Source organism: Panthera pardus, unplaced genomic scaffold (genome assembly GCF_024362965.1).
Source record: "Panthera pardus isolate Hobbes unplaced genomic scaffold, ASM2436296v1 HiC_scaffold_24, whole genome shotgun sequence".
NCBI lineage: Eukaryota > Metazoa > Chordata > Mammalia > Carnivora > Felidae > Panthera > Panthera pardus.
Genome location: NW_026526810.1, coordinates 35,317,140 through 35,342,240, shown reverse-complemented (window position 1 = coordinate 35,342,240; position 25,101 = coordinate 35,317,140). Strand labels below are relative to the sequence as shown.

Below are 25,101 nucleotides of genomic sequence, written 5' to 3'. Positions count from 1 at the left end.
CATTGTGCTTTCTATCACACCATAGATGCCTATAGTCAAGGGCAAATCCTCCTGACAGAATCAGTTTCCAGTGGACTCAGGTCTATTTGTTGAAAAAAAAAAAAAGAAAAGAAATTTAAAAAGATTTCCCAGGGCTCCTACTGGAGAAGGAAGAGGGGGATGCCAGGAATACCTTCCTTTGAAAGACCTTCACTTCCTTTGCTTTTTGTTTCCGTAGCATTTTTTTAAAGACTTCACTTTCAAAAGAAACCTGTTTTCCTAATAAGAAAGAAATTCTTTACCCACCAAGATATCCTTACTACAGAATGTCTGACTCTGATGTGCGTGTGCACGAATAGAACCTATGCCACATCAAATATGTCAAACTCTATGTGAATCTTAGCACTGGGCATGATTCTGAAGGAATAACTGAAAAAGCAGTAAGAGACCCTTAGTATTGACATAAAAAACAAGGAGGATAATCAAGGCATATTGGGTATAGTTCCTTTTTCTCCCTTCCAGCCACAAGCTCACCTTTTTGCCTTTGAATGCAAAAATGGTCTAGGAAAAAAGGACGGTAAGCTATGAATAGAGAAAAGCATCCTTAATTTTTCCTTCACTACCAATAAACAGTGACAAAAACAGATACCTAGGAACTAAAATGTCAATAAAGCAAGAACATAAATTGAAAAATGAATAAATAACGTTTATTTTGTCCGAAGCGGCTTTCGGTGTCCGAGTTGTCAGCGGTCCGAGGGCGCCCCGAGGTGGCGGTCTGAGCCCCGGGCGCCCTCAGGGCAGCAGCAGGGAGCCCAGCAGCAGCTCGCCCTGGCCCAGCGGGCGGCCCCGCTCCAGGCCGCGACCCCGCTGCTCGGCCTTGACGCGCACGGCCAGGCGGCGCACCTGCTCCTCCGAGAGCCCGTCCAAACACACGTCCTGGTGGAAGGCGGCCTTGCGGCTCCGCCGGACCACGGCGCTGCGCTGCGAGCGCGGCTGGCCCGGCGGCCGCAGGACGAAGCTGACGCGGCAGCCGACGGCGGGGGGCTCGGCGGCTCCCGCGGCCAGGCCCTCGGTGCCCAGCAGCCGGACGCGGAGCCGCCCGCTGGCCCGACTGTACTCGGCGGCCAGGCGCAGGGCGCCCCCGGCGCGGCCCAGGGCCACGGTGCCCTCGGCCTCCAGGCGCTCGGGACGCGGGCCGGGGCAGGGCGGCGGCGGCGGGGACGCGGAGGGGGCCTGGGAAGGGGGGCCCGAGACGGCGCCGCGCTCCTCGTCCTCGTCGCCGTCCCCGCTGGACACGGAGGGGGCGCGGACCAGGCCTCGGCTCGTCCGGGCCCGCAGCGCGCGGCTCAGCAGCCGTTCGGGGGCGCGCAGGAGGCGGCGGGCGCGGGCCGGCGGGGCGGGCGCGTCCCGGGTGGGGCGGAGGCCCGCGGGGAGCGCGGGGGCGGAGGCAGGAGCCGAGTCCCGGGGCATGAGCCGGGCGGCTGCAGGGCCCCCGAGGAAGAGCGACTCCTTGCGGCGGGTGTGCGGGCTCTCGAGCAGCGCGCAGAAGCCGTAGGCGGTGAGCGCGCGGGGCAGGTGCGGCAGCGATAGGGCTGCCTGCGAGCGCGGGTCCCAGTCCGTGTGCCCCGCGCTGTCGTCGGCTCCTCTGGGCCACAGGTCCGGCTCGGCTGCGCAGCGCCGGGGCAGAGCAGCGGCCGGAGGCGGAGACTCGGGCGCATAGGACGCGGGCAGCCGCGGCGGGATGCAGAACTTGGGGATGCGGTCCGGAGTGAGCACGTTGGAGAAAGCGGGCTCCGGAGTGGAGGCGCGGAGTCTCCCGAGGAGCCGCATCCTCCGAGGCTGAGGCTGAGAGTGGTGGCAGGAGGCCCTCCTGCGCGAGAGAGAAGCTGCTGAGTGTAGACCGCTACGGGGGCCCCCCGAGGGGTACCAGCGGGCCTGCGATTGGCCCCTGGCCAATCCAAGCCGAGCTCTCCTCCACCCACAAACCTGCCCGCCTTCCATTCATTGGTACTAAATAAACGAAGTAATCGAAATCAGACCTTTCCTTCTTCTTCAGTCACTGTGGGTCGAGAGTTGCAAGTTCAGGGCCGGCTGCCTCGCGGTCCTGGCTGGGGCCCCAGCTTCAGCACTCTGGCCAGGACAGTGGCGCTCCTGTCTTATACTGGCAGCCCGAGTCCCGCCCAGCCGGCCTAGAGCCCAACCCCTGGAGCCAGGGGACAGCCCGCCTTCCAAGTCACCCCTGCCCGCCGCCGCTGGGGCCCCTGCAGTGGGTGCTTGGGTGTGACCCTCCGGTCAGTCTTGGGACCTGCATCCACTCTGCGTGCCTGGAGCCCCTTACACAGGCCTGGAAAAGGTTGCAGGTGAAGAGAGGACGCCTGGTCGCCCTGCCCAGGGAGAATTTGTGGTGGTGGAAAATGCTAGCGGCCTGTTGGAGAAGATGAAACAGGATGAGGAAGCAGGAAGTTCCTTTTTGGTAGGAGCTAAATCCTGTCACCCTGCACAGGGACATGCCCTAGGTTCTTCTATTTTACTGCTTCCACGCACCCGCCATGAGCCGACCAATATGGTTTCCATGGTGTTCGTGTACTTATTACACGTCTCCCTCTGCTGGATGGTGGCCTCCGTACTAGCATACAGCCTGGCTCAGTCAATGCCATAAATACTGGCGAAGTGGGTGAATTACGCAAAACTTTCTGGACGACTGCAGACGATCATCTTTTGTCACAAAAGATGGGGCCTCTAGCTCATACCCTAAAAATAGCACGTGATGTTTCCAACGCTACCCTTTTCTCTCTGCTTCAGTGGGGAGGTACCGGTTAGAAAGCCCCTTACAGAAAATCTATGTTGCCTCTTCCCCCCCCCCTCCCCCAAACTTCATTTTCTAATATGAGAAAACTGGAAGCTGGAGGGACTTGGGGAAATTCCATAAAGGTAAATAAAGTCAGTTAATGGCAGAACCTGGAACTAGCAACTTCCTATTTATTTGGCTTTGCATGTAATGCTTCCTGTTATCTAAAATGTCCTTTCTTTTTCTCTCTGTAGGAACTCCTGTTTGTTTTCCATAATTCAGCGAGACAGCATCCGCTTCAGGACCCTTTACCGGACTCCCCCTCTACAGTTCCTCAGCCCTTCCTTATTCCCTCCGTACATATTTTATATACCACCATTGCTGTGTTTAGCATGCTGCTATGGAATTTTTGGTTTACAGGTTTGTGTCTCTTAAGAGACTATGAGTTTCTTGAGGGCAAAGACTGGCATGACTCAGGGACTTTGGGGAGACCTCTTTTGAATGTAGGTAAAATAAAAGTGCTCTGATTTGGAATCTGGGCCTGCTTCCATCCCAGTTGCCCTATACAAGGGACAAACCTAGCTGTCTTATTAATTTTTATCCAATTCCAGCACCTGGAATACAATGCCAGGCAAATAATAAGTGCTCAGTAAATATTTGAGTGAATTATATTGTGTGGAATTGAACCTGAGCTACAATCCAGGTCTTATGACTGTCAGGTGCTTTTAACCACATCTCTCTCTACCTGCATTATTCGGTTTCTCACAACAAACCAGTGAGGTGGACATTGCTTCTGTTTACCAGATGAGAAACTGAGGCTCAGGTTAAGATACTTGCCTAGGGTCATTGAAACGATGAATCGTACCTTGTTTCCTAAGGCCCAGCTCTTGGCTAATTTCTTCCTTCCTTCTCTCTTTCCTTTCTTCATCTCCATTCGCTCAGTTCATTATAATTCACCAAGTCTGTTGTGTGTCAGGCATTGTGTGCATGTGTGGATTGCATTGCACTTTACACGCAGAATGTTAATTCTTAAAGCAAGTCAGTCTACTATTAAGTATTTTCCATTATCCTTGCTTTTCAATATTAAGTACCATTATTTCCAAATCCTTAGAGATAAGACGAGTGAATGTTTCCTTTTGTTAGTAATTAATATTTTCTTTCCCTTTTTGTTTTGTTTTTGTTTTTAATGTTTATTTTTGAGAGAGAGAGAGAGTGTGTGAGCAGGCAAGGGGCAGGGAGAGAGGGAGATGCAGAATCTGAAGCAGGCTCCAGGCCCCCAGCTGTCAGCACAGAGCCCCACGTGGGGCTCAAACTCATGAACTGCGAGATCGTGACCCGAGCTGAAGTTGGACGCTTAACTGAGCCACCCAGGTGCCCCCCCCCCCGTTTTTTAAGTTCATTTATTTTGACAGAGAGAGAGAGAGGGAGGGAGAGAGATCATGAACACTAGTGGGGGAGGGGCAGAGAGAAAGAGAGAATCCCAAGCAGGTTATGCAATGTCATTGCAGATCCCCACACGGGGCTCGAACTTATGAACCATGAGATCATGACCTGTGTAGAAATCAAGAGTGGGATGGGGTGCCTGAGTGGCTCAGTTGGTTGAGCGTTCGACTTCGGCTCAGGCCACGATCTCATGGTTCATGGGTTTGAGTCCCACGTCGGGCTCTGTGCTGACAGCTCAGAGCCTGGAGTCTGCTTCGGATTCTGTGTCTCCCTCTCTCTCTGCCCCTCCCGTGCCTGTTCTCTCTCTCTCTCTCTCTCTCTCTCTCTCTCAAATAAATAAATAAATAAATGTTAAAAAAAAAAGTCAGACACTTAACCGAGCCATTCAGGTGCCCCATAATATTTTCTGTCTTAATTGATCACTGTTCTCCTTTAGAATGTCCTTTTTTGATGGGACAAGCATGAATCATGCAACCAGAAAGTAGAAACCATTCCTGCCAAAGCCCAACTTGCAAGCAGAGAGGCGTCTGGAATCTCTGCCTGGATCATTCCCTCTGATTCTTCAGGCCAATCTGCAAATTAGTGGGCATGTGGTCTTCTCTAAAGCGAAGCACACCTGCATTATGTCCTGCCAATGTGCCAGCTCACTGCAAGTTAGATCCCAATGAAAATGGCTCTTCCAAGGGCTTTTGTGACACGAACACACAAATATTCCATCGGTGGGTAAATGCCACCAAACAGGATGTGGGATTTGAGGAATTATGCTGCTAGCACTTTCATATTCATAGGGCAACATAAGCACGGCTGCAAACCCAGCCTCTATCTAGAGGATTTTCCAAAACCATTAGTTTTCCATGAATCAGTATTCTACAGAAGAGGAAGTGAGATACAGGGAAATTAAATTATTTACCCAAGACTAAACTCCAGTCATTCATTCATTCATTTAAGCCCATAGCTGCAGGCTGTATCCACAGTTAGAGGCCTGATTTTCTTCCTGATTCTGAAAATCACACTGGGAAAAAGTGAAAAACAACCCTTCAGTGGAAACTCTGATCACTCCAGTTGTGTCGTTATTTTGTGTGTGTTATTATCTTGTATTAAAAGTTTTGAAATTGTAATTCCAGAGAAACCATCCCAAGGATAATATTAATGTTTACTCCACCTTCACTATATACTGGGTCTTATTTAATCCCTAAACAATCCTCTAAGGAAGTTAAGGATGTAGAAACTATGGTTCACAGAGAATAAACAACTTGCCCAGGGGCTCACAGCCATTAAAAGCAGGGTTGGGAGAAGAATCCAGATCCAACTGGCTCATTATCCTGTGTGCTTAAAACCGCTTCCCTACAGTGCCTCCCTCAAAGCTATTTCTTCTGAATCCATCACCTTTTCTAAAGTAAAAGAGAAAGAGACCTTTGTTCCCAGGCCTTGGGTTAAACTATACACCTTATTGTTTATACCAGCACCTAACAGATTAACACATGCAATTGTTATAAGCAGGAAATCACTCGTTTTGCACAGTAGTGTTGGATCATTTGGAAGCAGAATCCTTATCCTCCCAGGAAGTCTATTCACTCTCTTTATTTATACCATACTTTGTTCCAAAATGGGTTTTGAGGTGATTTACGTAACAAAGACCTAAGGAATTTAGGGACTAGAGCCTGACTTGGTAAAAGTGGAAAAGGCATGCAATTATCTGAGTAAAGAACCCTGAATGAGGTCCAATACCCATACCCCTAGAATGGGATGGACGAGATGTGAAGGCAGTGAAAGAAAGCTCTAGTGGGAAGGCTTGGGGTAGTGAGAAATCCTACAGGACCCTCATGGTCCACTAGCCTTGGAAAACCAGTGAAGAACCAGTCTGAATGTCCAATGGTGTGGGAATGGCCTTGTCTCCTTTACAGAAAAAAATACAGTCATGGAAAACCATCATCAAAAAGACTGGAGCAACACAAAAGCATGTTCCTGTTGGAGAATTCAAAGAAATTAACAATATGCAAAATTATATATCCCTTAACATCACAGTTGGATAAAGATGCGGTTTCAAAGCCCAGAACTGGATGGGAATATAAAACATCAACACAATTTCTTTTTTTGTGGGTATTGAAGTTTTTTTTCAGTTTATGCCCTGGTTCATTGAAAGTTAGTTTGAGCAAGCCTACATGATCAGATAAAATGAAAGAAGTAAGCGGAGTACTGACAAAATCTGGTAACATTTCAGATAAAATCAGAAATGAAGTTATAATGGAAAATACGTAGTGAAGGTTTTTTCTTTATATCTGTGACAGCACTAGAGCAGAAGTCCAGGATCTGGCATCACAAGAGCTGACTTTGACCTCTAGTCCTGCAATTTACTTTTTCTGGGTCCTTGAGCAAGTCACTGCACCTCCGATATGACTTGTTTTTATCTATTAAGTGGGGAAAATGAACATTCTTTCCTGAAGATAGAATGGGAACTTGCATGTGAAAGTACTTTGTAAATCATAAAGCTATTCTCTGCAAGCTTCCTGTTTCCCGTTCCTTTCATATTCTGCACCCTGCCCCCACCTGCTTTCAAGATTCCTGGGACTCTGTTCAAACATCACATCCTCGCAAAAGCCCTCTATGACTGCCCAGGTTTGGTCAAAGGCCCCTTTTCTGTGATCTTCCTTCACAGAGTGAAGGGAAGGCATGGCAGCGAATTTTTGGAGTCTCTCAAACTTGGGTTCACAATCCTACTCTGCCACTTTCTACTGGCGTGACCTTGGCCACGTGAGTAAAATCCTCTGAGCCCACTCTAATCTATTAATCTTATCTTACCTCTATTTTGTGAGGATTAGGGAGAGAAAATAGAAAGCACAAAGGACATAATACGGCTCAGTAAATTTTGGTTATTATTACTGAAATAATTTCCTTGGATTAAGTTTCCCATGTTAAATGCTCAAAATTGCTGAGTTTGCTAAAACATATTAAGTCTATATTTACATTTGAAACCTTTGGAAGATGGCTAATGAAAAACACATGGAACAACTTAAAAATGAATTCCTTATCCACATTGAGATAATTGCAGAATATTAATATTATCACAGTTAAATGTTTATCAAGCTAACAAATGAAAATCAAGGTTAGTTTTATCAATTTCCTTATCAGTTTCCTTTTTTATTTCCCTGAAGAGGAGTGCCTAGATTCTTCCTATTATTTGCTTCTCCCTCCAGATAACTGTCTAATCTGTGGTTACCTTTAAAAAAATTTTTTTTTAAAATTTATTATTTTTGAGAGAGAGAGAGAGAGAGAAAGCGTGTAAGTAGGGAAGGGGCAGAGGGAGAGAAGGGGATAGAGGACCTGAAGCGGGGTCTGTGCTGACAGCAGAGAGCCTGGTGCGAGGCTTGAATCTCACGGACCGTGAGATCATGACCTGGGCTGAAGCCGGACTCTTAACCGACTGAGCCATCCAGGTGCCCCTGTGGTTACCTTTTAAGAGTCTTCAGCTTATTGGGCTTTCTCCTCTCATGTCAGAGATGCATCCCGTTTATGTACACGTTATGTATTCCATGTGCGGAGTACTTCTAGTCATATTTACAAATAGCATACTTATTTAATCCTAAAAATCACATCAATCGAATGCTCATTTTACAGCTAATGACATTGAGACTCAGCGCTTTGAGATGCTAGCACTTGGCTGAGTGATTACTCAAACCCTGTTCTTGACCCCATAGCTTATGATCTTTTCCCAAAACAATGTTTTCAGTTGCCTGTGGCCCAAGGTGTTTATAAAATATACTGGAAAGCTTGTTTCTTAGCTGAAGCAGCTTGGACGTGAATTATCATGAGGAAGTAAGTTACTCAAGAGATTTAAGCAAATTTGTGTGTATCTCCTTCTGGCTACTCTCTTCTGCTTTTGCCCACCTTTGAAAGGCTGCTGTTCCCAGAGTTTTTCTGAAGTTCCCCTTCTGACTCACCTCCAGGGATTCAATTTGATCTCTTTGTGCCTGCTTCTCGGGGCTGCCCTGGTCAGTGCCCCACACCTCCAGTCAGCCTGCCCTACCCACTTCTCCCAGGAGCTAAGAAACACACCTGATCACATCACTCCCCGACTTAAAGCCTAATGTGGTGCCTCATTGCCTTTAGATGAAGCCCAACTCCTTTGCCTGGAGTACAAGAGTCCTCACGGTCTGGCCTCTCCCTACCTCTATCTTCAGCCTTATTTCCAGCTATTATCCCCATGCCTGTGACTTCAGTCCCTGTACTCTCTGCTCCCTGAAAGCACATATTCACTCACCTCATGTCTTTGTTGATGCTGTTCTCTCTACCCGATGAGCCCAGCTGCCATCTGCCTTCATAAGTTCTCTTCATTATTTAAGACTCAGTTCAGGGGCGCCTGGGTGGCTCAGTCAGCTGAACATCTGACTCTTGATTTTGACTCTGGTCATGATCACTCTCACAGTTCATGAGATGGAGCCCTGCATCAGGCTCTGCACTGACAGCGTGGAGGCTGCTTGGGATTCTCTCTCTCCCTCTCTCCCTGCCCCTCCCCAGCTTGTGCTTGTACGCACTCTCTCTCTCTTCCTTAAAATAAATAAATAAACACTTTAAAAAAAGAAGAAGAAGACTCAGTTCAAGCAGATGCTCCACCTGAAAGCCTTCCCTGACCTCTCCAGGTTGGGCCGTGCCCTCTGCTATGATAGCGCTTCTCATATGGTATTCAAAACGTTTGCTTGCCTGTCTGCCTCTCCCACAGATCTGTTTGAAGGAGACTCTGCGTCTCACCTCCATACCCCAGAAACCATGCATAGGACTGGCACATTGGTAGTCGAATGTTTGCTAAAATTAGTCACAGTCGAACTGCTATTTAACTGGGTATTTTTTTCTATGTGCTCACGTATCTTGTCTTTTTTAACAGATTTTTAAGTTCATTTGAGGTTAAGAATAATGTTTTTAGATCTATCCCTTTTCTCCTTTTGAGAATTTACCTTAATTGTTCCTATTTTTGCCTAAAAAGGAACCAGGTGAGAAGCTAGTATTAACTTTTTAATTCCACTCTAAGGGAGTTATTGTATTCTTTCCTTTGGTGCTTGTCTTAATACAACTGTTATTGCTTAATTCGAGTTATGTTCATTGTCATTAACGTCATTTCAATTTCCTTAGATCAAATAGTCTTTCAAACTTTCAGCCATGTAGGTGCATTTACATTATGATACCAATTTATTATGGTAACTCAAATCAAGTAGTTGAGATGACTTATTAACTTGATGAACACAGCAGTTAACATGGAGCAGCTTGTACCTTTCTCACAGGCTGTCTAAGAAACAAACTGTTCCAGTCTTTTTTAGACTTTTTAAAAAAGTATTCTCCCCATGGGGCGCCTGTGTGGCTTAGTCGGTTAAGTGTCTGACTTCAGCTCAGGTCATGATTTCGCGGTCCGTGAGTTCGAGCCCCACGTCGGGCTCTGTGCTGACAGCTCAGAGCCTGGAGCCTGTTTCAGATTCTGTGTCTCCCTCTCTCTCTGACTGTCCCCTGTTCATGCTCTGTTTCTCCCTGTCTCAAAAATAAATGTTAAAAAAATTTTTAAAGTATTCTCCCCATCATACAACCCCAAGATCAAGAGTGGCATGGTCCACCAACTGACCAGCCAGGTGCCCCCAAACTGTTCTGGCCTTTTTTTTTTTAAATGTTTATTTTTGAGAGAGAGAGAGACAGACAGAGAGACAGAGTATGAGCGGGGGAGGGGCAGAGAGAGAATGAGACACAGAATCCAAAGCAGGCTCCAGGCTCTGAGCTGTCAGCACAGAGCCCGACATGGGGCTTGAACTCACAGATCATGAGATCATGACTTGAGCCAAAGTCAGATGCTCAACCGACTGAGCCACCCAAGCACCCCTCTGGTCTTGATCCCCAACCAACTGCTTCATTCTAGTTGGTCACTGACTTACTTGCCTTTTCTCTATGAGCAGTAAGCAAAGTTTCAAGTATTCCATTCTCCTTTCCATCACTAACTACTAGAAGGTTGACCAAAAACAAAGTTCCCGTTAAAGACTTATTTTTGTTTCACTGTCCATAGTATCTAGACCCCATTCACATTTGCTTCAATTTTTGTAGGTTTTCTAGGTTTTTTTTTTAATTGTGTGACATTTACTTCATGTAAAAAAAAAAAAACCCAACCATAATATAGTGAACACTTGTTTATCCACCAGCGAGCTTAATAAATAAACTATTTTCAAAATAGTTGAAGCCCCCTATAATCCTTCTCGACCACCCTTCTTGTCTCTTTCCTGCCTCAGAGCTAAGTATTATCCCGAATTTGGGGCTCATTGTTCTCTCTTTCTAAATATTAGTTTTATGCCATATGTATATATCCCTAAAAATCATTCTGTTTATTTTCTGTTTTTGAACTTTATAAAAATGAGAAGATTAGAAATATTCTTCTGCAGTTTGCCTATCTTTATTCTACATTGTCTATCGTCTTCTGTTTGCAAGACTCATTTACATATACATGTATAGCTCTCGCTCATTCATTTCACCACCAGAGAGAATCCCATTGTGTAAACATACTTTATTCTCTGGCTGATGATGAACGTTTGGATTATTTCCAGGGTTTCTTGTGCTGATATAATTGTATGCGTGTCTTCTCAGTCACCCAGGTCCAGGTTTTTGAGAGTACATCTCTAGGAATAGAATAGCTGGTAAGAGGGTATTTGCGTCTTCGGTTTTAATGCAAAATCTCATTTCTCTTCAGCAGTAGACAATATTTTCTGTTGTTCCACATCCTTCACTACCTTTGTATTATCAGCTTTTAAAATATTGCTAATATGATGAGTGTTGTGGGCTAAGCTGTGTCTCCCCAAAATTCATATGTGAAGTCCAAAAACTCAGTGCCTCAGAATGTGACTGATCTGGAGGTAGGGTCTTTAAAGAGGTATTTGTGGTTGGGGTGCCTGGGTGGCTCAGTCGGTTGAGCGTCCGACTTCGGCTCAGGTCGTGATCTCACAGTTCGTGAGTTCGAGCCCCATGTCAAGCTCTGTCTTGACAGCTCAGAGTCTGGAGCCTGCTTCGGATTCTGTGTCTCCCTCTCTCTCTGCCCCTCCCCCACTCGCATTCTGTCTCTGTCTCTCTCAAAAATAAATAAACATTAAAAAAATAAAAAGAAAAAGAGGTATTTGTGGTTAAATTAGGTCATTAAGATGGGCCCTAATCCGATAGGACTGGTGTCTTTCTAAGTAGAGATTAGGACACAAGCATGCAGAGGAGGACCATGTGAAGACACAGGGAGAAGACGGCCATCTGCGAGCCCAGGAGAAAGACCCTCGGAAAAAATAGATGCTGCCACCACCTGGGGTTGGATTTCTAGCCTCCAGAACTGTGCAGAGATAAAGCTCTGTCATCATATTGTACACATGAAACTAATATTACACTGTATGTTAACTAACCGGAATTCAGTAGTTTAAAAAAAGAGAGAAAAGGGCACCTGGGTGGCTCAGTTGGTTGAGCATCTGACTTCGGCTCAGATCACGATCTCTGGGTTTGTGGGCTCAAGCCCTGCCCCCCTCCCCCATCAGGCTCTGTGCTGACAGCTCAGAGCCTGGAGCTGCTTCAGATTCCGTGTTTCCCTCTCTCTCCCACTCCCTTGCTCATACTCTGTATCTCTCTCTCTCTCAAAAATGAATAAACATTTAAAAAAAAAGAGAGAAATAAATCTCTGTTGTTTAAGCCACCTAGCCTATGGTACTTCGTTATGGCAACCCTAACAAACTAATACAACAAGTTAAAAATCAAAGTTTTAATTTGTATTTCTCTTGTTTACAATTGAGATTGAGCAAATTTCCATATGTTAATTAGCCATTCAGCTTTCTTCCCTAAACTTCTTTTAAAAGTCTTTCATTTTTTATATTTTTATTTTGTTGTTTCCTTCTTTTATACATATATATACATGTTGGACACTTTTATGATCTCTTTGGGAAATAGTAGTTTTAAAATTTTAATCGTTATTTATTTATTTTTTGAGAGAGAGAGAGAGAACAGGTAGGGACAGAGAGAGGGAGAAAGAAACCCCAACCAAGCTCCACGCTGTCAGTGCAGAGCTGGACACGGGGCTCGAACTTGTGAACTGTGAGACCATGACCTGAGCCAAAATTAGGAGTCAGAGGCTTAACGAACTGAGCCACCCAGGTGCCCTGGGAGTTTTAAAAATTGAATGTAATTGGATATATCAACTTTTTCCTTTGTGATTTTGCTCAAGAAATAATTCCCTGCCCTTAGGTCATAAAGATATTTTTCTTAATTTTCTTCTGATGTTTTAAAAGTTTTGCTTATTCGTATTTAGGCTTTTAATCCACCAATGGGCAGAATCTTTAGTTAGCATTCCCTAAAGGTAAGGAAGGCTTCCTTAAGGGCTCCTTATCGTTGAGTGTGTTCAAATAGCCGGGACAATCCTGAGGTAGAGATCTTACAAGTTGGATTCCACCATCATGTAGATGTATAAACCATATTGTCTGTCTGGTCATGGATCTGAGTACAACAGCCACTACTCCTTGAAAACATTAACATTTTACATATTATCTCAAATTACTGGGTTATCTTATCTGGGCTACTCTTCACCTACTGGCTCTCATTTGAAAGCCACAAGTCTTTAAAGCTGCCGAGGACTCAGCAAATGCAATAAATGGACAGACTTTGGTAACTGTAAAGAATCAGATGTAAACAGCCTCTGGTCCTCCTGCCTTGCAACATGACTCTCCTCTAGTTTCCTGATGGATACAGGAGACTAAATGATGCTCATTTTGATTTTTCCTATTAGCCACGCCTGTCTGGGCCCACCTCCATCACTATCTGGCTCTGTGAGCCTGGGAAGGTTTCTTAATTTATGTAAGCCTCAGTTTTGTCATCTATAGAGTGGGGTTAACAATTGTAACTATATCCTGGGGTTATGCTGATTAATAATCCATGTAAAGCCATTATGAGACATTGTCTGGCATCTACTCAGTAACTCTTATCTATTTTATGGTAGTAGTCGTAGCAGTAAAGGTAGCAACTGTATTTTGTTGCTATACTCATTTTTATTATATCAGGTTAAAATTTTCAGACCCAGACGAGAACTTGAAAGGAACAAAATGAGGAAGAAAGACATCTCCTTTTGGTGGGCACCTATTCTGGCCCACGCCCTTGCAAAAAGTCCCTTATCTGACCCTTCGTCAATCCTGCAGGCTTACAATTACCTAGCTTTTAGAGGTAAATTCTGGCTGAGAGAGTTTCAGTAATGCCTCCTAACATTACTTGGTCTGTAACCACAGAGGTAGGATCTAAACGCTATTATCTGATGCATGAGCCTCAAGTCTGTGATGTTACCATTGCCTTCAGAAGTTACTTGAGGCTCCAACAAATTGGTGGACCTGTCCCCAAAGCCCAGTCTGCGGCCCTTACTAGTTCTGAGGAGTCAGTGTGGAGCTTTCTCAGAGTTTCTTTATGACTTTGCACCATGTTTTGACAGGCCTACAAGGGAGTCCAGAGCTGGGGCACGAACACCGACCCGCATCTGAGGATGCTTAGGACTCCAGGCCTGTCTCTACTATTTACCAGCCCGCCCTTGGGTAAAGAGCTTAAGGCAGATCTTGTTTTCTCCACATGACACAGGACAGTCAATGATACCAGGTAACCTTCAAATTCCTTTCTTGGGCTTCCTTCTCAGAATCCATGAACTCTACAGAGCAGCCACATAGGGTCCCACAAGGAAGCCCCTCCTGGCCCCCAGCCAAATCCAGACAGTGACTTCCCAGGTCCCCGGCTACTCTGTTAGCTTTCCTTCAGCCTCACTAAACTCGAAATGGACCTCTCAGCTCCTAAATCATGTCCATACGTTGACTATTTACTAGAGCTACAGTAATACTTTTCACCAGAAGATCTGAATAGATGATCTCTCTAAGCAGTTACAGGGCAGATTATGACTGCAAGACCGAATACCAGAGCAATCTAGTTAAAGGTTTTGTGGTAATAACTACATTTGCTTCCTAGGGCTGTTTCCTACTATTGACTACTGTAGTTTCCTAGGGTAGCAAAGTACCACAAGTCAGGGGGCTTACAACAGAACTTTATAGTCTTATGACCTTGAAGGCTAGAAGTCTAACATGAAGGTGTCAGCAGAGCCATGCTCCCTCTGAAACCTGCAACGGAGACTCCCTCCTTGCCACTTCCTAACTTCTGGTCCTTGGAGGTCCTTGTCCTACAGCTACAGAGTACCAATGTCTGCCTCGTCATCACATGGCGTTCTCTCCTGTGTCTGCGTCTCTGTGTCTCTCCTCCTCTTATAAGGACACCAATTCTATTGGATAAAGGGCCCACCCTATTCTGGTGTGACCCCACCTTAACTCCTTACATCTACAAAGATCTTATTTCCAAATATACTCACATTCTGAGATACCCGAGGTTAGATCTTCAACATATCATCTGAACCCGTAACAGTGGCTAAATTGTACTTTGTCCGATCCATGTGTCAGCAATGGCTTCCCAACCCAATGGAATAGAGGGAAGGGGGTGGGGTGGGGGCAATTTCAGAACCTAAAAAAGGAAAAAAAGTAAAAACCCTCATAAGAATTGAGCCACCTATCCCCAGCACAGCATGCAGAGATCACTTCTACACTTCTGGTCCTTGAATAGAGAAACGTACAATTGTTTCCTCTCCTGGGAAATATGAAAGTGAGCCAGCTCAAATAGGGCTCAGTCACTTTCCTGAGGCTGCTCCAGACTGGCCGACAGCCATCAAGTCACTCCTTAAGGATTGAAATCCCCTTGTCGTGAACAAGGAAACTTCTGAAAAACACCTTGAATTTCCAGAGAGGAAATAGGTTGTAAAAGTATTTTTTCCTCCTTCATAATGAGAAGGGCACACAGGGGGCCACCCAGGGGGCTGGGGACCCATGTTTGTACTGAGAGGGGCACCAAGGGTCTGTGGCCAGCATGAGGTGAGGGGTGCCAGGGGAAGAAAGGCCTGCCTGGGAGAAGCCTGAGCCAGCAGGGACCCACCCACCTCCCCACCAACCGGTCTCCCCGTCAGGCCTGGGACACCCACATGGTGGGGAAACAGTCATGGGAAATGACAAACACAGAACACTTCTTGTTGACTTCCTCAAGTGAGAACTCCAACCGAGACTGGATTTAAATGGGAAAGGAAACGTTAACTATCTAGTCACATAATTATCGTGGAGACATCTGTAACTATTACAATTAGAACTCATATTATTGAACTTGTGTTGTCCCTGTAAGATATACTATACACGTAAACTCTTTGTCAGGCCAAAAATGTACATTTTATTTTAGTGCCTGCCACACACAGATTGGGGGTGCCTGAGTGGCTCAATCGGTTAAGTTTCTGACTTCAGCTCAGGTCATGATCTCACGGTTAGTGAGTTCGAGCCCTGTGTTGGGCTCTGTGCTGACAGCTCGGAGCCTGGAGCCTCCTTCAGATTCTGTGTCTCATTCTCTCTCTGTCTCTCCCCAACTTGTGCTCTGTCTCTCTCTGTCTCTCAAAAATAAATAAAGGTAAAAAAAAAAAAAAAAGGATTATACATACATTTGCAAAGCATGTACTGGAGGTTCTAACTAGTCAAATAAGGCAGGAAAAAGAAAAGCATCCATATTGGAAAAGGAATAAAACTGTCCATTCACAGAGGATAAAGTTGCCTCTATAGAAAATCTGATGCCATCTTCAAAAAACTATTAGAATAAGTGAGTTTAGCAAATTTGCAAAATACAAGATCAATATGCAAAGCTCAGTTGTATTTGTAAATATGAGCAACAATTAGAAATTGAAATTTTAAAAAGTACTATTAGTACCAACACTAAAAAATATGAACTACTTAGGATAAATCTGACAAATGATGTGTAAAACCTGTAACTGAAACCACACAATGTTGCTGAAAGAAATTAAAGAAAATCTAAATAGAGAGCTATTCCATGTTTTATAATTCAGAAGACTCAGTAGTAAAATGGCGATTCTCCTAAAGTTAAGGTATAGATTCAACATAATCCTAATAAAAATCCCAGCAAGCATTTTTGACAAGTATATTCTAAAATTCACGTGGAAAAGCAAAGGACCTAGAATAATAGCCAAAACAACTTTAAAAAAGAAATCAGAAAATTAATAAATACTATGTGATTTCAAGACTTACTATAAAGCTACAGTTATCAAAATAGTGTGGCACTGACATAAAAGGCAACAATTAGAGGCGCCTGGATGGCTCAGTTGGTTAAGCATCCAACTTTGGCTCAGGTCATGATCTCAGGGTTTGTGGATTCGAGCCCTGCGTGGGGCTCTGTGCTGACAGCTCAGAGCCTGGAGCCTGCTTCGGATTCTATGTCTCCTTCTCTTTCTGCCCCTCCCTCACTCATGCTCTCTCTCAAAAATAAATAAGCATTAATTTTTTTTAATCAACAATTAATCACTGGAAAACAATAGAAAGTTCAGAAATAAACTACACATATGTGGGAAAATGATCTTTGACAAAGTTGAAAAGCAGTGTAGAAACAATAGTCTTCTCAATAAATGGTGTTGGAACAATTGGATATAATATGCAAAACAAACAAAATCTTTGAGCCATACTTTGAAGTACCATATACAAATTATAACCTAACTCAAAGTGGATCATAGGACTGTATATAAAATCTAAAACTATAAAACTTCTAGATGAAAACAGAAGAAAGCCTCTGTGACCCTGAGTTAGACAACAATTTTTTGGACACTACACCAAAACACAATCCATAAAAGAACAAACTGATAGACTGTACTTTATCAAAATTATAAATTTTGCCAATTTTTAAAGTTTATTTTTAAGAGAGAGAGAGAAAAAGGGGGAAGAGGGGTAGAGAGAGAAGGAAAGAGAAAGAAATCTGCACTGTTAGCTCAGAGCTGGATGTGAGGCTTGAACTCATGAACCGTGAGATCGTGACCTGAGCTGAAATCAAGAGTCAGATGCTTAACTGACTGAGCCACCCAGGCTCCCCCATTTTTATTAAAGTTTATTTATTTTCAAGAAAGAAAGTAAATTTTGCTCTTTTAAAAGACACTATTAAATGAAAGGACAAGTCACATACTGGGAGAACACATTTGCATATGATGTATTTAATAAAGGACTTATATCTAACATACAAAAAGAACTCTTAAAAATAATAGAAGATGGAGGTGCCTGGGTGGCCCAGTAGATTAAGCACCCAACTCGATTTCAGCTTAGGTCATGATCTCACAGTTCATAAGATTGAGCCCCACGCAGTCAGTGGGGAGCCTGCTTGGGATTCTCTCTCTCCCTCTCTTTCTGCCCCTCCCCCATTTTCATGAGAGTATGAGAATACTGTCTCAAAGTAAATAAATAAACCTTAAACTAAATAAATAAACTTAAAAAAATAACAAAAAAAAAGATGGAGAGGAGAACAGACTTGTAGACACTTCACCAAAGAAAATATGTGAATGGTAAATAAACACAAGAAAAGATGCTCAACATCACTAGTCATTAGGGAATTGCAAATTTAATGCGCAATGAGATATCTCTAAACCTATGATAGATAAAATTTAAAAGACTATCTCAAGTGTAGGTGAGGATAACGCTCATACACTGGTAGTAGGAATGTAAAATGGTACCACCACCTTGGAGAACAATCTGGTAGTTTCTCTGACACTTCAGTATAAACCTACCATATGATGAGCTAGTCAATCTACACATAAGATAGCCTCAACCTACTTTTTAAAACATGCCAACATGCTACACACACACACACACACACACACACACACAACACCCACAAATTGTGAACCTAATATAAGGTATGGACTCGCTTATAGTTAACAATAATGTATCATAGTGATTTAGAAAAATAAGGATCTTTCCCCTAAAATTCCTCTTGTGGGGGTGAGGATTCCAGTACACCCTACAGTACAGATATGCGGTTCTCTTAATCCTCCAACAGCCTTTCTACCCCTAGGACTTACTTGTGTCTTGAGGCATTTGGAGGGCAGCATTTTCCTGAAGCAGCCAAACCACCTGATGTGGGAAGAGGGAAGACTCCAGGCATTTGCTCCTGAGAGAACTGCAAGTTCTGTGAGTGCAGAGGATTTGCTCACTGAGGATCACCTGTGTTCTGGCAAGTCAGACCCAGGGTGAAATGTGGAGGTTGAGTCTCTGGTCCACCAGAGTCTTGAATCTTCAGGAGTAGCCCACCAGCTCTCTTTCTGCCCCCCTTACTCTGGCTCTTCCCTTCAGCAGGCTTGCTTCCCAGCTTTATCAAGAATGGGGCTCCTTGCGTGCTCTGCCCCTCCTCGTCTCCCTGACACTCCTCCTTTCTCCTCTTACACAAAGCCCCATTCATTTCTGCCGCAAAGGGCTCCATCCAAGTCCAGCTTTGATCTCACTTCCCTAGAGAATTCAGACTAGGAACTTTGGAAATCTTTAAGTCAAATCCTTCACTTTACAAATGAGGTAACAGACTCCACGAGGTAAGGTGACTTTCTCAGGGCCACATAGCTAATAGTTCGTTTTACCTCCACCTTCACACGGCAGGCAATTGGATAACCTAATGGCTACCATGACCATATGGCCAAGATTTTCTGTCCCAATTTCAAATGTTCTGTACTAGGCCACATTAGCAATTTCGCTCTCCAAAAAGCATTGCAACTTCTATTGCAGATGTGTTAACTGGGGGGGGGGGGGGGGGGGGGGGGTTATGGAAGCAATACATTTATTTCCATTACTGAATCTCACTTTTTCAATTCTAAAGCACTTTTACCTTTTTGGGATAATGGACCCCCTTTAGAAAACCAGTGAAAACTATGGGCCCTCTCCACACAAAAACATTTATACAGAAACATAAAATTTTGTTCCAGCAATTTAAATATGCAGTATATGACCATGAAAACCCTTGATCAGATAGCACAAATATTAGCATGTCTGCTATGTGGTCATGGAATACGTTCAAATGGCTCTTAAATCATAACAAAAATTCGCAAATATTTGTATAGCACAACAGCTTACAGAGCACATTTAATCCTCATAACAACCCTGTAAGGTAGGTATTAATATCCCAATTTTACCTATGAGGAAACCGCAACCCAAAGAAATCTGGAGATTTGCCAGAGTTCACATGGATAATAATGGCAGTGCCAGCACTAGAATACAGGCTTTTTGTTCCTTGTTCAAAACATCTTCACATCTAATATTTTCAGTTTTGAAATTGGGGTCCTTCCTGGCTACCCAAGGGGAATTCAATGGCAAGCCCTTTCAACAAGGTTTTTATTTTTTAATTTTTGTAAATGTTTTATTTATTTTTGAGAGAGAGAGTGTGTGTGAGCAGGGGAGGGGCAGAGAGAGAGGGAGACACAGAATCCGAAGCAGGCTCCAGACTCCAAGCTGTCGGCACAGAGCCCGATGTGGGGCTTGAATCCATGAACAGTGAGATCATGACCTGAAGTCGGATGCTTAACCCACTCAGCCACCCAGGCGCCCCTCAACAAGGGTTTTTAAAAAGTAAACAAGCATGAGGGGACCATGAGAGACTACAGATTGTAGCCCATCACACATTATTCCCAGGCAAGGATACCATAAAGTATGCCGTTAGAAGTACAGGCCTTTGGGTACAGAAACTAACCACCATTTAAAGGAAAACAGAACAAACCCAGATGCCAGAAGTGGTAAAACACACAGGTTTTGGGGGTTTTGTTTAGTTTTGTTTGTTTTTTCAAGGTAGTCAATTGTCTGGCCTTTTCCCCAAAGAACAGCTGAAAGTCAGTTGGAAGAAGAGCCAAAATCATCTGAGAAAACGCAATACACACACCAAAAGGGAAATATGAGAGCCAGAAAACAAACTTCCAAACTTTATAAAAGATTAAGACGCTGGGAAATTTGCTCAATAGCCATAGAGAAATACCTCCTATGGGGGAAGCAGGGTGAGAACCCCTAAGCAATCCGTAAGCTAGAAATTTCAGAACCTCCGCAAAGTTTCAGGCCATATTCCTGATGATGCAGAACTCCTTTCTTGGCCATCTGCTCAAAGCAAAGATGGGGAAGCTATTGACTTGCCCTTGTTGCTAAGGCTGTAGAGCTGAGCTAGATCAGTGGCAATCAAATGCTGTCCAAGGACTGTGGCAATCTTGTGAAAGCTTTCAATGGCCCATGTCAAACTGAGAAAAATATGGCACTGTGGTTTAGTAAAGATATCTACCCAACTTAAAGCACTGGCCGTCATTACTGGACCTTAGTACCCCAAACACTCTTGAAAACATCTGGCCAAATGACAGCACTAAGAGTCAATGCCCTTCACCTGGCTTTGTGTCTATGGGTTGGAGTATCTATCCAGATGCTGCCTTAATTCCAGGTTCCTTCAGGCTGTGGCCAGGCAACCTTAAGTCCCTCCTCCAATTAGCTTTAACAGCAGTGAATACTTTCAAAATAAACCATGTAGGAAAGGTCTCCCAGGTCCAGGTAGGACCTACCAATCTGGTGACATCCCCAAACTCTGGAAACTCACAGCTACTCTTCAATGCCTGATTTGCAAAGCAAACCTAGATTTACAACAAACACGACTCCCTCAGGAGACCTACATTCTGGGAACTCTCTGTACCTTGCACCTGTTAAGAATATGGAAGTTTTTAAATCCCTGCACAAAAGCACTTCCCCCCACAGAGGTTCTCTCATCAAAGGGTGAAAATCTAGGAGCTTTTTGTTCTGTTTCTCCCCCAGCCTCAGCAGAGGCCCTTAACCTGCCCTTAAACGTCAAAGATTCTCCAATCAGAGCATTATTTGCTCTCTGGTCCTTGGGCTTCCTGGACATCCGGGACCTAAAAACAGGACACCAAAATGTTTTTCTTCAGTTTTGCCACTGTTATTTTGGGATAAGGGTGTTTCTTCTTTCTTCCTCGTTTTGTATTTTTCAGATCTCTCAACTTCCTTGCTCTCCCTTGTGCACATAGCGTGATGACCAAGGAAGGACTCAAGGTGAATTGCAGCCGGACAACTCACAGCAGCACACAGGTACTTCAGCGAGGGGAGAGCTGATAACATTACCCCTGCCACTGTGCCTCTGAGTGTGGCACGGGGGACACAGGAAGCATGGTATCCCTGATTCACTTCAGACTCCCATTCGGCCCCTCTTACCACCACCCCAGCTACCATCCAAAGAGAAGCCACAAGGACAGTATGAATCCTCTGTATATGTGTGTCGCCTGGTCCTCCACCCTCAGCCCTGTAGCAATTACAAAGGTAACTTCAGAACCCACTCTAGGGGTCTCTTGTTTTCTTAGCCCCCTCCTTACATACACAGAAAAGGCAGTCCTCAGAAGGCCACTTCTCACCCCCACGCCCTACAGTCAGCCATGACATTATCTCCCCACTACGTATGAGCTCTTCTGGAGCCAGGAATGAGTCTTTCTCATCTTCTATCCTCAGTACCTAGCTAGAACTTGGCATGCAGTAGACACTCCGTGTTTTTAGGAAGGAAAGGAGGGAAGAAAGAAGGAAACACACAGAGGGAAGGAGGTTTTGCTTCTGGTTTTCTTGCTTCTGCCACAGCCTTCTCTTTCTTCTAAGTTTGTGCCCTTTCCTCAATGTTAACTTATCTTTCACAGAGTTTCTGCCTAAGTAGAAAGCTAAGAAGAAGAGGATCCTGTGCCTATCCAAAAAGGCAAGGCCCACAGGTCCAGTAAATAGAAGTAATTAATTCCCTTTCCCTCTTGCCTTATCCCGAGGGACGAGAAATTTCTCTTCGTGTGTTTTCTAACCTATTCTCTGGCTCCTTCAAAGTCACCCCAAAAGTTCTTCCAGTTACCATCAACAGAGGAACTGACACTTTCAACAGTGTGCATCCTCGTGCGACATGGGAACAACCAGCCTTTTGTCTTTCAGCACTCTGCTCCAAAGAGGCAGCACCGGGTCCTCTTTTCAAGAGAGAGCAAAGGCCCCAACCAGCACCCAGAAGCTGGGGAAGAAAGCTTGCTCCACCCCACCACCAGTTCTTCAAGTCCCTGCCCCATTTTCCCGTCTCCGGCAGGGCTGATACCTCAGCAAGCTCCCTCTTGCCAGCTCTAATTTGGGTTTCAGAGGCTTTTGGTCTCATCAGATGATCTCACAGTTGGAGGAAAGGACAGAACTTAGGATACTTAGGAATTCAACTGCAGGTTCCCACCAGAATCCAGCACTCTTTACCACCCAGCCCAGCACCACAGAAGGCAGGTTTTCAGTGTGGAACAAACAGCTCATGCTAACTTCAGGCACTTCAGTGATGATAACACGGAGGGAAGAGCTAAGAGACGAAAGAAGCAAATCACCAAACAAGACTTTTCCATTTTAGAACATGGACGTACAACTGATCATACATCCAGTATCCTTCCGATTAGGGAGAACATCTAAGCAGACCATGGAGATGCCATTTACAGTGACTACCTGCTTAACAATGAATATCACATAACACCCTCCACCCAGGACTCCAGCAACTCTGATACCCCTCTCCAGCCAGACCTTGCATACCGAAGGGTATTCAGTCTCAAGATTGGATCCCAATTCTTAACAGCCCTTAAAATTACATCTGGACTGCTTTTTAGTTACCTTCAATATCATCTCTATTTTCCAGGCCCCTTACAGAGACAGGGTGCTAATTGAGGAGAAAGGAAGAAGTGATTTTCTTCTGAGTCCACATGTGTCCCTGAGATCAGAAGTGACTATCCAATGATGTCACGCCCTCTTTTCCTCTGGGTCGCTGAGGACTGAGGTAAGTCTTCTCTAGTTACCACTACTATGAATGTGAACATTCACATATAGGTTTAGCCTATTTTAAAGTAGGGTTTAAGAGTTCCCCCACCTTTCTTACCACCCCAGTTGGTATCTATTTCATTACAGAGGTTTTGGCTTCAAGAAACAACCCCCCCCCCCAATCCCACAATGCCCAGCAACTCTGGGGAGCCCACATCTAGATTCAACCTAATATCTCAGGGTTCCAGATCAGGACCACCAAAAATATTTGCCGCATTAACAGACAAATATTGGAGCCTTATGCAGCTCACACACCCTACTTAACCTTACCAGTCAGAATGTCTGGATTAGGGAGGGAACTCACTTAGGGCAATAATCCTTTGTTTAATCCCTTGAACCTAACAGCACACCTAACTATTAAGTGACTTCTCCAATGACATCAAAATGATTTAAAAGTAATTTTGTTAATTAGTTTTCCCCCTATCTAGTGAGAAGCGGTGGGCAGTGAGGGGTACGTGGTTTTACCATAAGAGATGAATGAGAGGGTTTTGATAGGGAAAAGAAAGGAACAGAAGGAAAACAGGTTATGTCCTGGATGGTAGTAACCCCTAGGCTTCTCTGGTGGTGACAGGAATCTGTGAGCTGGGTGGAGAGGCTGAGTCAGTGACTTGGCTGCAGGCTTTACTAAAACGACTACTAGGGTCTCACAGATACCACTCACAAGAGCAGGAAACATGTCTGCTTCCCTCTTGCAGAGAAGCTGGCTAAAAATCCTCAGCCTGACCTAAAGAGGAGTTATCTGCCTAGTTGGCAGCTCGAACTCAGTATTTATGGGTGTAACTACAAATGTCACCCAATTTAACATCCATTCTGTAATCCACCCCCCTCCCATGACAGGGTTTGAAAGTTACCCGTGGTCCCTCCAAAGGCCACCACATAGGTCAGTTGCATTATTTAAGAAGGCTTGCGCCGCTCTGACCTAGTCACCCCGGAGAGAGAAATTTTTCCCCTAAGGCCACTGTCACCACAAGAATATATGGTTCAAGGTCTTGGCAACAGTTCAGGTTTGGGGCTCTGCAACTCCGCTGAGCCTCCCCATGGGCCTGCAGGAGCAACACGTGATCCTTGAGCAGCGAACCCAACTCAACGGCAGGAAGCGAGGAGGAGAGTGGCCAACGCCTTCCAACGGCAGCCAGGGGGCCTCAGGGCGCTGGGGTCTCCAGGGTGACTGGGGCAGGGACTAGCCAGTGAGGACAGGGTTTCTGGGGCTTCCTCGCAGGAGCCTGGCCAATGGCAGAGCTGGTGTGCCGCTGGCGCGAGCGGCCACGCCCCTCGGCAGCCCCGCCCCCGTGCGCTAGTCCCGCCTTCAGCGCACAGACCTCACCTCCCTGCGCGTTGGCTGGGCTGCAGACGTTGGGGGTGCACCGTGGAAGCTCGCTGGTGCCAGTCCTGGGCTCTGTCCCACCTGCTGTGTCGGTCAGCGGCGGCTTCCTCCCCGTTTTCCCCGAGGCCACACGGGCCGGCCCCACGCGGGCCCGCTGGATGCTCGGAGGTTCGCTCCGAACTGGACCCAGGGACGCGCCGCCTGCTATGGCCCTCTCCCCCCCTTCTCTGGCCCTTCTAGCCCCGTTTCCTTCGTCCGAATTGGTTGGACACTCAAATACTTTTCTGGATCATGAGGGCGGAGCAGGCACCCGTTTCCCACCTCTCATTACACCCTGGAAATGGAGTGATCCTGCCCTTTACCTCTTCTTTCGGCTCAGAGGCTCTCCTACCATGCCTCCGGTTTCCAGCCACACCTCTGACCTCCCCTGAGGATAAAGAGGCCATCCTCCCAGCAACCTTGCTGTGTCCTTCTTGTCTGGAAGCATTGGAGGCATCTGATCTCCTCTCACTCCCGTATTTCTGGCCCCTCGGGTCTTTCTGGCACTTTCTATGCTGTCCTTTTATCGCCTTCTCCCAGGTCTCACCGTATATCTGTTACCTCATTCTTCCTTAAGGTTCAAAGGGCTTGTGCTCACGGATGGCAATACTCACCGCTTATATTGTTGTTTTCTGATTTATTAAACTCGTGTGTTTCATACATATCATTTTTTAAAAGCGCTGTTTCTTGAGCGTTTACTCATTGATGACAGCTTTAATTGTATTTGAAATACAGTAACAAAGGATAGTTGAGACTTTTGAGCAATTCAATGGACT

General features: G+C 45.3%; 1 protein-coding gene and 1 long non-coding RNA gene across 3 annotated transcripts; both read right to left on the bottom strand.

Moving 5' to 3' along the window:
• Positions 1–664: 664 nt before the first annotated feature.
• On the bottom strand, positions 665–3,953 carry LOC109262574 (C2 calcium-dependent domain-containing protein 4A-like). Its single transcript, XM_053889010.1, has 2 exons — positions 2,019–3,953; positions 665–1,849 (listed from the first exon to the last, which is right to left on the bottom strand). Exon 2 carries the CDS (start codon positions 1,807–1,809, stop codon positions 772–774), a length of 1,038 nt encoding a protein of 345 aa, XP_053744985.1. The 5' UTR covers positions 1,810–1,849; positions 2,019–3,953; the 3' UTR covers positions 665–771.
• Positions 3,954–10,604: 6,651 nt separating this feature from the next.
• On the bottom strand, positions 10,605–18,818 carry LOC109262896 (uncharacterized). Of its 2 annotated transcripts, none has more exons than XR_008417069.1 (2): positions 18,156–18,818; positions 10,605–10,851 (listed from the first exon to the last, which is right to left on the bottom strand). It is a non-coding gene; the product is annotated as an uncharacterized LOC109262896 (long non-coding RNA). The 2 variants fall into 2 exon arrangements; XR_002078003.2 differs by lacking the exon at positions 18,156–18,818 and adding an exon at positions 14,586–15,284.
• Positions 18,819–25,101: the final 6,283 nt, after the last annotated feature.

Bases quoted from the DNA above. Each gene is read 5' to 3' on its own strand.
- LOC109262574 (XM_053889010.1), bottom strand. From the start codon at position 1,809: ATGCGGCTCCTCGGGAGACTCCGCGCCTCCACTCCGGAGCCCGCTTTC.